This window comes from Cyprinus carpio, chromosome A20 (assembly GCF_018340385.1).
Source record: "Cyprinus carpio isolate SPL01 chromosome A20, ASM1834038v1, whole genome shotgun sequence".
Lineage (NCBI taxonomy): Eukaryota > Metazoa > Chordata > Actinopteri > Cypriniformes > Cyprinidae > Cyprinus > Cyprinus carpio.
In genome coordinates this window covers 6,947,861-6,960,726 of record NC_056591.1, presented here as the reverse complement: position 1 = coordinate 6,960,726, position 12,866 = coordinate 6,947,861, and the positions used below count along the sequence as shown (strand labels likewise).

Genomic DNA, 12,866 nt, shown 5'->3' with positions numbered 1-12,866 from the left:
AAGCACAGTCATATATTTGGTACTCTATATAGCTGTGGGTTTCTTCTACAGACGCAGCGCCTCTAAGGTTCGGTCGCCAGGTCTGAGTTTTTCCCCCTCCATGTGCCATCACATGTGTAATATTCTTCACATTCGAAAGGATAGTTCACCCAAAAATTAAAAGTCTGTCATTATTTACTCATCATCATTTAAGTAAGAGAGTTTGTAGAATGTTGATAATCAAACCGCTTTGGTCGCCTTTATTTTGCATTTTACAAAATAAAACAAAAAAACAAACAAACACATTACACAAAAAGTAAAACAAAAGCAAGACACAAAACAAAAAACACAAATATTTTTTAGAGTATCTTCTTTTATGTTCCACAGAAGAAAGTCATTAAGGTCAGTAAATGATGAGTGTTTTTATTTTCAGGGGGAACAATCTATTTATCCACTAAGGCAAACATATTTGAAGCAAAATTATGAATTTTTATGTTTTTGTGGCAGATGCCATTTTATTGAGAGGCTGACTCATCTTGAGTATAATGGTGCTAGTGAAATAATGCTTCTGCCGTAATGAAATGTGCTGTTTGTCACTAATATTTCAATAATAAAAAAATGGCGAAATAATGTTAAGAAAAAAATATTTCCGTGTAATATTTAATCTGGTGTGTGTGCGGGTGTTTTACTCAGTCCAATGAAAGCTGCAGATGAAGGGCCTAAAGAACAGAATGATTTCACTGTGCTCTTACTGCCCTCTGCTGGCAAACAGCAATGACCACACATAAACCAGCTCTAAATATCACAGGTTAGTTTGTTATTAGTGGCTGGTTTCATTGGACTTGTCCAAATTAAACACACTAGGTATGGCTGACAGTGCGATTATGACATTTGAGTCAGTGACAGCGCTGTGAGTCAGTCACACGGGAATCACACAAAGCATTTCAGCTAGTTTAACCAAGGAAACATTTGCGAACACATTTGGTTTGGGATCCAAACTTCATGAAACCCTGACCAAAATAAACATTCTGCACTAAAAGAGAAAAAACTGCCTTTGGCATGTAAATAAAAAGTTACTCACCAGTTGGCTGCTAACTGTGTTAGTAATAGCAACATCATGTTTTAAGCAGTCTGACCTCACCTTTATGAAGTGAGCAATTCAAATCATTGAAATTACTAGCTACCAAAAAACAAAAAAGGCATCTGCTGAAACTTGCACATCTTCTATGTTCCAACTACTTTCCCTAAGCAAACAGTTTTACCATCAGAGGTTTATCTTTTTTCTGTCTCTAAAGTGACAACACTTTAAAGTCAACATGAAATAGAAACTGTGAACAGCTTTTTTTCTATATTAGAGTGAGAAAGTCTATTGAACGAGAGAGAAAAAAAGAAGAGTTTTTGTCCATGATTTTATCCATCGGGAACTGACTGTACAGTAATTGTAGGAGAGCAAATGTATTTAGAAATAAATAAACAAATAAATTAGTGCTGGGCAACGATTAATCGCGAATAATCGCATCCAAAATAAAAGTTTTTGTTTACATGATATATATGTGTGCACTGTGCATATTTATTATGAATATAGAAATACACACATATGCATGCATATTTTAAGGAAAATATATTATGTTTATATATTAAATATATTTATATATATAATATAAATTATATGAACATAAATATATAGAAGGTCAACATTTTCAAATGTATACTGTATGTGTGTGTATTTATATATTCATAATAAATATACACAGTACACACATATACTATATGAACGAAAACTTTTATTTTGGATGCGATTACTCGTGATTAGTCGTTGCCCAGCGCTAAAATAAATAATAAAATTAAAATATACAAATCATTGTAATTACAACGTATATATATATATATATATATATATATATATATATATATATATATATATATATATATATATATATATATATATATATATATATATATATATGACCATATATATATACACACACACACACACATACCAAAAATAACTCCATCATAATCAGAAACATACTATATATACACATGCTATATATATATATATATATAAACAATGATAATAATAAAACAACAATAACAATGATATTAATAAAAACAATGCAAACTATCATTTCATGGTCTAATTTTTTTTTCCCATGCACAGCATATTTTTTTTCTTCACCTGCAACTGGAAGGAGTGGCAAAGTGTAATATTTGTACACTTTGCATAAGTTAGCACAGTGCTATAATGAACAATAGACTTACCTCAGGCTGGATGGCTTTGAACACTGGAGCATCCATGAGAGTGATCTGACCCTGCAGGACAGCACAGATGACAGATCAGCACACAAAATATAACTTTATACATGTCACATGATGGAAGACACTGTTGGCACCCATTTTGAATTTTAAGAGGAAAGTATTCCACTTAGGATTTTTTTTTTACTGTTTTTACTAGAGGTGACGTAGATGTTTTCTTTGAGATAAGCATTTATGACAGGAGAGTTTCTGTATTTATGAGCTTATTTGAAACCAGACTCTGTGTCGACTTCACTATCCAGCCTCACATGAGAGCGTGTGAATGGTCTACACACTCTAACAGACACATGAATAATATATCATCTTTTGTCCACTGCTCAGTTGCCATTCACAAGACATTTTCCACAGATGCATGAATGTTGTGCATGTGGGGTCACCTCGGAGAGTATGTGTGTGTATAAATAAAACACACTTCAGCACAGGCTTGAGACTGGGACTGGGATGATGTACCGTATATAGGTTAATGGGTTGGGCCATAAATAAATAAAGCACAGAAAGAAACTCTGTAGCCCAGATAAAGACACTTACAGGCAGGCGTGTGCAGAATCAGGTCAGCGCATTAAGTCAGGCATACTGGGGTTAGAAACACAGAGAGCGTCCACTGGTGACACTATCAGATATGTCACATATTTATTACACCGTTTCCTAGCTAATAGAAGCTTTCTAATAAACTTGAACTGAATTGAACTGAATTAAAGCACGCATGAGTCAACAAGCAGCTGTGCATCTTTTCCTCAAGTTCAGAAGAGTTTTATTTGAAACAGAGTCCTTGTATTACCGGAGAAAGGAGAGCTTGATAGCCCTGCTCAGATTCTAGTGTTTAATTTAAACCCTAGAGAGCATCGCTGCCTGCACAATCGTCTGCCAAATAATCATTAATTATTACTGAAACTGTACTGAAGTATTCACTACTCTCTCTCTCTCTCTCAGCTCATATCTCTTTGTTTTCCATGTGCTTTTCTAAGGTTTCTTTGGCTCCATTTACACCTGGTACCAGAGCCACTGCTACAAATCACAAGAGACAGGGACCCTCCTTCATCTCTTTTAGGCAGTTTATATCATCAAGGACTTTACTGTGACCCTTCATCACAGTGTCTGGGATGGATTCAGTGATTAGATCAAAAATCATATCTGGTGGTGTCTACTTGTGTTTGGACAACCTGAGGATGTTAAATGAATAATTTACCAAAAACAAAAATTTTAATTATGTCATTATTTGTTATAGTAAGTTGTTCAAGCATGTGAGCAGCGAAGGACAAAAAAGAAAAATCAGTTGTTTCCACCTTCAGTATGACCATAAAATATATAATAATAATAATAACAATAATAGCATTATAATAATAATAATAGCAGTAATATTGTCCTGTAAAATAAAAACAATTAATACTATTACTACTACTTCTACTTCTAATAATAATAAATAATAATTATTACAAATAATATTTTACTTTTATTTAAATTATAACTTTAAAAAAAAAAAAATCAGTAAATAAATATTAATTTGGCAATAATATCACTGTACTGTAAAATAAAAGGTATTTATTCATAATAACAACAATACAAATTATTATTATTATTAATTACTTAACAGTGCAATAGTATTATTGCAATAGTAATATATTTCTTTATAACAATAACGACAACCACAATAATAATATTTGTTTACACAACAAAAAGCTAATTTACAATACCAGTATTTATGGCTGTCTTATTTCTTTGCATTAAAGGTTAAACTAAACCAGGAGTCACCAGGAGGGCCGGTGTGCTGCAGAGTTTAGCTTCAACACACCTGCCTGGAAGTTTCTAGTATGCCTAGTAAGAGCTTGGTTAGCTGGTCAGGTGTGTTTGATTGGGGTTGGAGCTAAACTCTGCAGGACACCGGCCCTTTAAGACTGAGTTTGGTGAACCTTGAACTAAACTATACAGATTTTATACTGATGAGAAACAGCATCTAGAGCTTTAATCTTCTCTTGGCGACAACAGAATTATAAATGATTTGCATCACAAATTCAGTAAAGGAAAAAAAAACTGCCTTGTGTTGCATTTCCAAATCGTTATGTTGTTATCTTTTAGAAACAGGCATGTGATCAGCTGTGGGCAAGAAAATAAGGAAAACCTGTTTTTCCCCCATTCAGTATGCCTGCAGAATCTGGGAGGATGAAAAATGAAAACGTACAAAGAGGGAAGTTTGACTTACTGCATATTCCTCTGGCGTGACCTTCAGCACGTCGAACACCACAGCGTCAAAACTCTTGAGCTCTGAGGGGCCCTTCTCACTGAGGGACTCAGAACTGCTGCTCCTCTGGAGGACACAGTGACAGCACAGGGGAAAGATGAAAACACACAAACAAATGAAAGGAGGTTTTTATCAGTTGATTACTTTATAAAACATGCATGGGTGAAGCAGGCAAGCAGCACGTGTTTCACTTGTGTGTTTCCTGACCTCTGAGGCCGGGGTCGTGAAGGTGGAGACGCTGAGCTGGCCACTGGGGACGTCCATTATTACCAAACCATCAGACACTATGGTAAGAGCTCACTCACCATCGTCATCCTCATCAGCTCGCCTGTATGGCCCCCTGCACACACACACACACACACACACACACAAACACACACACATTCAGGCCTGGATTTTGGCTTTGATGATTCCTAAATACACAAAACTGGTGTTTTCTAAAACAACTTGTTAGGGCTCCATAAACCTACCCAAAACTATAGTACTCCCACTTCAGTGCTTGGAAAAGATAGTTTTTCATTATCATCAAACATAATGATTCTCATTTATGGCAGAAAGGTCCAGTTTAGCCTCCTCTCTCATTCATCCAACAGTTGTTTCTGTAACACGTGTTTTTGGAAAATGCTCTTTTCCTTCTTGAATTATCTTTTTGGAAGGAACCTCTATGTTCTCCTTGGCAGTGTTTCCAAAAGGATTCAGGTTTTTCAAAAGAAAACAGTTCCAATTGCACACACACACACACACACACACAAACACACACACACACACACACACACACGTACAACTCTACATACAAAACAACAGTTCATTGTTTTTATTATACTGAGAGGATACTAGTGTTACACTGACTTTCTCTGTTGTCTAGAGTCCTGCAGTGATTTTAGTTACACCACCTCTCATAGGACAGGCAGTTATGATCTTTCTTTATTTGTATGAAGCTCCTGACTGTGGGTTTATAGCGGTTTTAGCAATGCTTTCCAGTCAAGTGCATCAGCAAATCCTCGTCTTGGAGCCTCTCAGAGTCGTTTTGGACAGGGATTTTGGATGGGAAAAATGATTTATAATGCTCTGAGGCGACTCGGGTCAAGAGTCCCATGTGTTTTAAAGTCAATTAGCATCAAACTCACAGATAATTTACTTTTTCAGACAGATGACATTCTAAACTCCATCTAAAATTATTTTAAACAGATTGTATTTGCTTACTATGCATGCAGCTTTTATAATTACATGGAACATTTGCAATTTTTCCCCCCCAGGTCCAGTACAAATTAATCATCATAAATGGGGACATTTTTTGAAGTGTTTAAGAACAGAAATGTTGAAAATATTGTTATATAAAAACATGTTTTTTTTTTCTGCTAATTTTTGGTTTTTTACAATTCTTCTTGTCATTTTGATGATTATTGATTTGATTGATTTGATGAAGGTTTAAAAAAGGATTTAAAAAAAAGTTTCATACAAATAAATAAAAAACTCAAAATTAAATGAAAAATAAATTAAATCTAAACAGCAATACTTCAAAATGACAAAAGCATATTAAAATTCAATTAAAAATGGAAACTGAAAATATAAAAAAATAAAAGCCAATTTAAAATATTAATTAAAAAAAAAACATAACAGTAAATAAATAACTAATTCAACAATTTATTCATATCAATTTGTGTGAAAATTATTTATATCAATTTGTGGCAACATTTAATTTTCAAACTAGAGCATTATTTAATTATTTGTAATTTATTTTCATCATTCTTATGGTTATTGCAAGGTTTTAGGCATTTCAACTTATTGTTTATGTGTCACAGCTACACTATTGAAACAGTGAGTATTTTATGTTTATAGATTGACCCCAATCTCTTCCATTATAAGTGCACTGTAATCCAGATTTTAGCTTTTTTAAATCAAAATAGATTTTTGTCAACAATAATTCCACAAGCGCTGTTAAGCTGTTTGTCACACCATAGAATGATTTAAAATGAACGTAATGCTTAACATATTCCTTACCTCTGAAACACACACACACAGGTGTTAAGTTCTGGGTGTGTTGTTAATCTAAAGTTTTAGTGAAGTGATAAAACCGTACACCACTTCCAAAGAACAAAGTGCACAGTGACGTCAATAAACACTACGCCTGTTGACCTCACTATCAAAACACTGCCGTAAACATTTGGTTACACGTGAAACAAAAGCAGGTGTTCAGACAGTAATGGGACTGACAATGACAGCATGTGTGTGTGTGTGTGTGTGTGTTTTGCTCTGAGAGTGAACAGGTGCTACGGAGCCATTAGCATCTGTGTGTGTGTGTGTGTGTGTGTGTGTGGTTTAGAGTTTGTAACAGGTGTTTGACTGACTTTACAGCACTGCCAAACTGCAGACTAATCCTAATCACAGCTCGAATTCAGCCATCACACACAAATACAGCAAATAACAGCAGCACAAATGCTTTCATTTGCCAAAAGGCTGCAGCACAAGAGATCAGACACACACAGATTACAATTACCGGTTATTTGTCAAATGCACATGGTGACGGCTCTGCTACGTCCTCCGCTGCGCTCGCTCGGCTGTATTCACTCGAAATCCTCCGCTGAACTAAACCTGCTGTGAGAAAGATCAAGAGGAGGGGAGAGAGAAGAAGAAAGACACGTTAGCAAGCAGAACATACCTTTTATCTCACGACTAGAGGAGTCTATATGGAGTTTGTGAGAAAGATCATCAGCTGTTAGTCTATATGGAGTTTTCAGATGCAGTTAGGGGTTGTGTTTGGTTTTTTTTTTTTTTGGTTTTTTTCTTTTATGTTTTTTTTAATTTTTTTCATATTTTAACGCAAAGAATATTAATAATCACATATTTTAAATTTATTTTTGCTACTTTTATTTTTTTTTTTAAAATAAACCTATAAAATATTTATTTTTTTATTTGTTTTATGAATCTGTGGCATCATTTCCAACATTTTCCAAGAGCTTTCCCCCCAAAAGTTATTATATTTACCTACAAAGTGGAGTTATTGTAAGCTAAAACAAAAAATATATAAACAAAAATGTTAACTGTTAAATGAAATATATAAAATAAGATTTTTTTAAAGAAATTAATTTTAATTTGAAATTAAATAAATCTGAAAAAAAAAAGTTGAGTTATTGTTATTGAATAAATATTACATGAAAAAGACAATGATGAGAAGTAGTTTGAGTGGTGTTTAATTGGTAACTAATTGAAATAGGTTTCACAAACTACTAACTTGATACAAATGACGATAATTAATAAACTAACTAAAATTGTCAAAATATACAAAAAGTGTAAAAATATTATTTAATGGGATAGTTGAAATGAAAATTAATTCATCATTTACTCATCCTCATGTCATTACAAACCTATATGACTATTATACTGAAGAACGAGAATAACCAAATAGTTTGGTTACTACTGACTTAAAATGCATACAACATTTCTCAAACTATCTTCTTTTTGGTTCCACAGCAGAAAGTGTGTAACACAGCATGTAACTGACATGCATGCTGGACATTGTTAGTGGACAAGTCGTGAGAGGGTGAAAGGTGTGTTTTAAGGAAATGTTCTTTCTCAGGAAGACCCAAAGAGGCCATAGTTTGACGAAACGCTCATAAACCTGACAGACAAACTGTGTGTATCAGTGAGAAAGCCACTAGGTGGTGATGTGCATCCGGAAAACAGGACTGAAAACAACAGCAGCTGCCATGTTTGTGGAAATGGGCTGCGGCTGAAGTTTCAGAGAGTTCAGTCTTGGGTCATCAGAGAGGATTGTTTCAGACACTACAGACGCCACCCGCCACATGGCATTGTGGGACGAGCTAAATGCAAAGCGTGATGTCATGCTTTCTTTCCCTGACGTACGTAAAAATAGGCTTTAAAAACATCACATGTCTGAAGCCAGCAAACCATTCGCTGCATATAAAGGAGAACAAGCTTCTTCAGTCTATAGACTGAAAGCTGAACTGAAACCATTCGCTCTGGCATGTCACAAACATGCAAAAACTTGACACGCTTCAGTGGTTTAGAGTGATGATAAACCACCGATCTCAGAGAAGTAGCCCAATCGCCATCTGACTAGTAAGTGTGATGATCCAAAAAGTTTCCACAAAAAAAAAAAAAGACAACTTCTACAGACAATAAATATTCAATTCTCAATATATACAGCTATAGCTTTTGTTTCCATGATGTTACCATGGCAATAAGAGGATGACTCCACAGAAAGAAAAATGTTAAGGAGTCCAAACGGTCTCATAAACAGGCCCACACAAAACCGTCGCCCACAGAGCTCTGCAGATTTCAAACCATATCCTCTACCACTTATGTACTCATTTATTAATATACATATCTGCCCAAAAGGAGCTCACTCCTTTCCTGTGGAAAAACAATATTTCTGTTTTACTGTATTTTTGGTCAATAAATGCAGCCTTGTTGAGCATAAGAGACTTTTCTGTAGTATACATATAGCTAAATTATTTATTATTATTATAATTATAATCATTCATTTTAATATTCAGTATGAACATAAATATGCATTATTACAACAGCTTTTAATTATTCCTTATAATTGCATTCCTGAAAGAGATGAACATTTAAATGCTTTGTGGATTAATTTAAAAAAGCTTTTAGGGCACCTACAAGACTGTAGTACTGTTGAAATATAATTAATAATTTAAGGTAATTTAACATATTTCACCATGTTTAAGTCAATTTTAAGAAGAAATTTGTGAAACCTTCTAAAGAATGGATTGAAAGATGACAAAATGCCTTAAGAGAATCTAAAACTAATATACCCCGAGTAGCTGACAACAATCACATTAGCTAAAATATTTAATAAACATAATGAGCGGTGGATTTGTAAGATTATGAGTGACAAGTGAATCTATTTTGCTTTCTGCAACCTTGTCTGTTTATGATATAACCTTGTTTGATCAATCTGTAGACAGATGAATAAGAGAGTGAAACTGTATGTAAAGACTATGAATGTTTAGGCAACTGTGGCTCCATGACTGACGACTTCATGATGTCATGCTCAGTTGACGGTAAAGATGCATGTGCATATTTGTAACCACTGCACCTGTCAGAAGGGCAACACCAATCACCTTCACATGTGTCTGTCTTACGAGGGAATGTTTGCGTGGTGAGCCTGATGGTGTGACGGGAATTATTAATGTGTGAGATCTCGGAAGGTTGTTGAAAGACGCTCAGAAGCACGGAATGGAGCGAGGGATAGATCCGGATGAGAAAGCGCGTAGGAGGTGTCGCTGTCTTGTCACAACCTGCCGGGGAAACAGTGTAACAGAACAGACACACTGAGCCTGAAGGAACGAGTTCAAGCAGCTGAACAGCTCAGTTTTTCCTACCTTCATTTACATGTGTTTCCCCTCGATGTGTCCCATAAAACGCGTTCATTAATCTTTCAGCTCCCTATAGTTTTTGCTTTTAGTGTGTGTGTGCACGCACGCATGTTAAACCGTTGTAAACACTTTATTTACAAAAACTCGCAAACTAAAAATGAATGACCTTTGATGTTATTGATGTTATTATTATTCCTGTTAGTCCTATAACTTAAGTCAAAATGGACATGTAAATGTCAATCTGCTTTGTTGTAATTGGAAGGTAAATCTAGGGGCTGCACGATTAATCGAATACGATTTTCATGCACATTTTTTAGTAAAGCCGGTTCTGTAATCAGCAGTAAATCATCATCACGTGCTTTCAGGTGGAGCAGCATTTACTACACAGAGCCGTAGTTAAATCGCAGACGAAATTGAAGAAATCGTTCGCGAGATATATACAGTATATATATACACACACACACACACACACACGAGTAATTTATTTTTTGGTGTACTTAAATTTTAGCTTTTTTTTTTTTTTTTTTTTTTTTTTTACTGCATCTGAGTGGTACAAACTCAGTAAAGGTTTTGTCAAACGCACACAAATAACACACAAAGGGAAATCATGGACATGATTTGAAAAGGTTAAATGGTCCTGAAAAAAAAAGTCATGCTTGTACTGTTTGCAGTCACAAATGATCGCATTGGAAATGAATGGGACTTTGTTCTGGGGCCCCTCTGAGCCCTATTCATCCATATTTCATTTGACATTCAGAGGGAAAGAAAAAGAAAACACCCTATGGAATAAGCCTTGAGGGAGACGATAAGAGAAGACCGTTAAAATGGAAAATATGATCTTTTGTGGACCAGTGAGTACGAATGAATAAGAACAAGTGTGTTACTGTACCATCTCTGTGTAACGTTCATGTAAGCACGTCTCCAACAGAGAACAATGACAGCTACTCACAAACACAGGGAAATATCAACATACTGCAACAGGAACACAAAAACAGACAATACTGCAACAGACAAAACATATAGTTCAGATAATAATAAATGAAGTGGTTCACAATGTAAGTGCCCAATGTGGCATGATGTGTCCCTCCCACTATGTGAGCCATTGTGTAGATGTAAAAGTGTGTAATCGCTTTCGCAGGACTGATCAAGAGACCATCCAATAACATCTATCTATCTATCTATCTATCTATCTATCTATCTATCTATCTATCCATCTATATGCATACACATAAATATATACACAGAGAGAGAGAGAGAGAGAATTATAATAGTAATTAATTTAGTGAATTGTTATAATAATTTATTAATTTATTGAATTATTGATTATAAAATAAATACATTTTTACAAAGTAATAATAATAATAATAATTAATTAATTATTATTATTATTATTATTATGAATCCTACATGAGTAACAAAATAAGAAATTACTAAAATAAAGTGAAATAAATAAAAATGAGTATAAGAATTATATATATATTTTATTATTATTATTTTTATTATTTATTTTTTTTATTTTTTTTATTATTGTTTTAAGATTTATTTTGTTTATTGTTATTTATTTTTTTGCTATTTTCTTTTTTGTGATGATAGTTGGTGCATCGTACATTCCCAAATGCATGGTATAAGCAACCCAGAGAACATGCAGAGATGTAGTACATGTGGAACAGCATTTACTGTGAACCGGGCTCGCTCTTGAGTCACTGAAAAGACAGAATCATGACCTGCTCGTGTGTAAATGCCGCGCTTCTTTCTAAAACCCACAGTGCATTAAATTAAAATGCAAACCTTGCTATGATTTTGATTTTGTTTTGAAAAATCATGCAGCCCTAAATGTGTAACCCCTTCACCAATCAGTAGTCAAGAGACAAGTGCAGCACAACTGAATGGCTTTCAAGTCAATGCTAAGATTTCTTGCCACAGGTTCTCTTGCTTAAATGTCATCCAGTTGTATGTGATCGAGTGTGACTTAATTTAGACAGTCAGTGAGAAACATGCGCTGTACCTGCATGCGCCTTGAAGTGAAATCAAAAGAGAACCATTCAGGCTTGAAAAAACTGTATGAAATGACAACGAAATTCATGCTGCACTGAAGCATCTCACAGGCCTGATTAATAGCAGATGGATGAGCCAAACAGTTTGTGTATGTCTGCATGTGGCTGTCTGTCTGACGGAAAGCAAACAGTGTCTGCCAGAATTCTGCAGTAATGCGGGCTTAAAGTTAAGGATGTTAGGAGAGACAGAAATAGAGTGACAGGTCCAACAGCTACTGCACATGAAACACAATCCTGCATGCAATTTTGGAGGAAAAGGAAGCTGATGCTTGTCCTGAAGAGACTGTAGCGGGTAGCTTGTTTAACAGCAGACTGTGTCTGTGTGTGTGTGTGTGTGTGTGTGTGTGTGTGTGTGTGTGTGTGTGTGTGTGTGTGTAAAAAGGACTTGAGAAACGACCAGCCTGTCAGCACTCTAATTATCATCCAAAGAGAGACAGACTATAAAAAGCCAAGGTCACAGCACACGCTATGGCAAAGTGCTGATCAGAAGCAGAGGAATTTGACAAATAGAGTTGAGTGTGATGTTGATGGCTGATGAGTGTGTCTGCGTGTGTTTACAGGCCGTCCGGCTGAGGAACACAGAACTTACCAAAAACAGTGTGTGGCACATATAACTGATGTTCAACTGGAATCTGAATTTCAATTACTTTTAGTTTGTAAAGTGTAGTTATTTTTATTCTATCTACTTAGCCTAACAAAATCATACCAAAACTATTTTATCAATAAAAATGACACTAGAGGAATAAATCACATTTTAAAACATTAAAATAAAAAAATGATATTTTAACTCTGACCCCAAACTTTTGAACAGCTGTGTAAATCACACTGCAATCAAACTTAAAAAACTAATAAAAATTCACATTACATTAAAGTTTTAGTTTTCCATTCAGCACCACAAAATATGCAATAAATATGGGGGAAAAA

The 12,866-nt window shown here is 34.8% G+C and overlaps 1 protein-coding gene across 1 annotated transcript in view; it reads right to left on the bottom strand.

Moving 5' to 3' along the window:
• LOC109056478 (ras-specific guanine nucleotide-releasing factor RalGPS2-like) overlaps positions 1 to 12,866 on the bottom strand; it is a 94,803-nt gene that overhangs the window by 56,986 nt on the left and 24,951 nt on the right. Inside the window, 4 exon segments of the mRNA XM_042777227.1 lie at positions 2,242 to 2,292; positions 4,493 to 4,597; positions 4,739 to 4,871; positions 7,029 to 7,126. Coding sequence (XP_042633161.1) covers positions 2,242 to 2,292; positions 4,493 to 4,597; positions 4,739 to 4,795 — 213 coding nt within the window. The 5' untranslated portion in view covers positions 4,796 to 4,871; positions 7,029 to 7,126.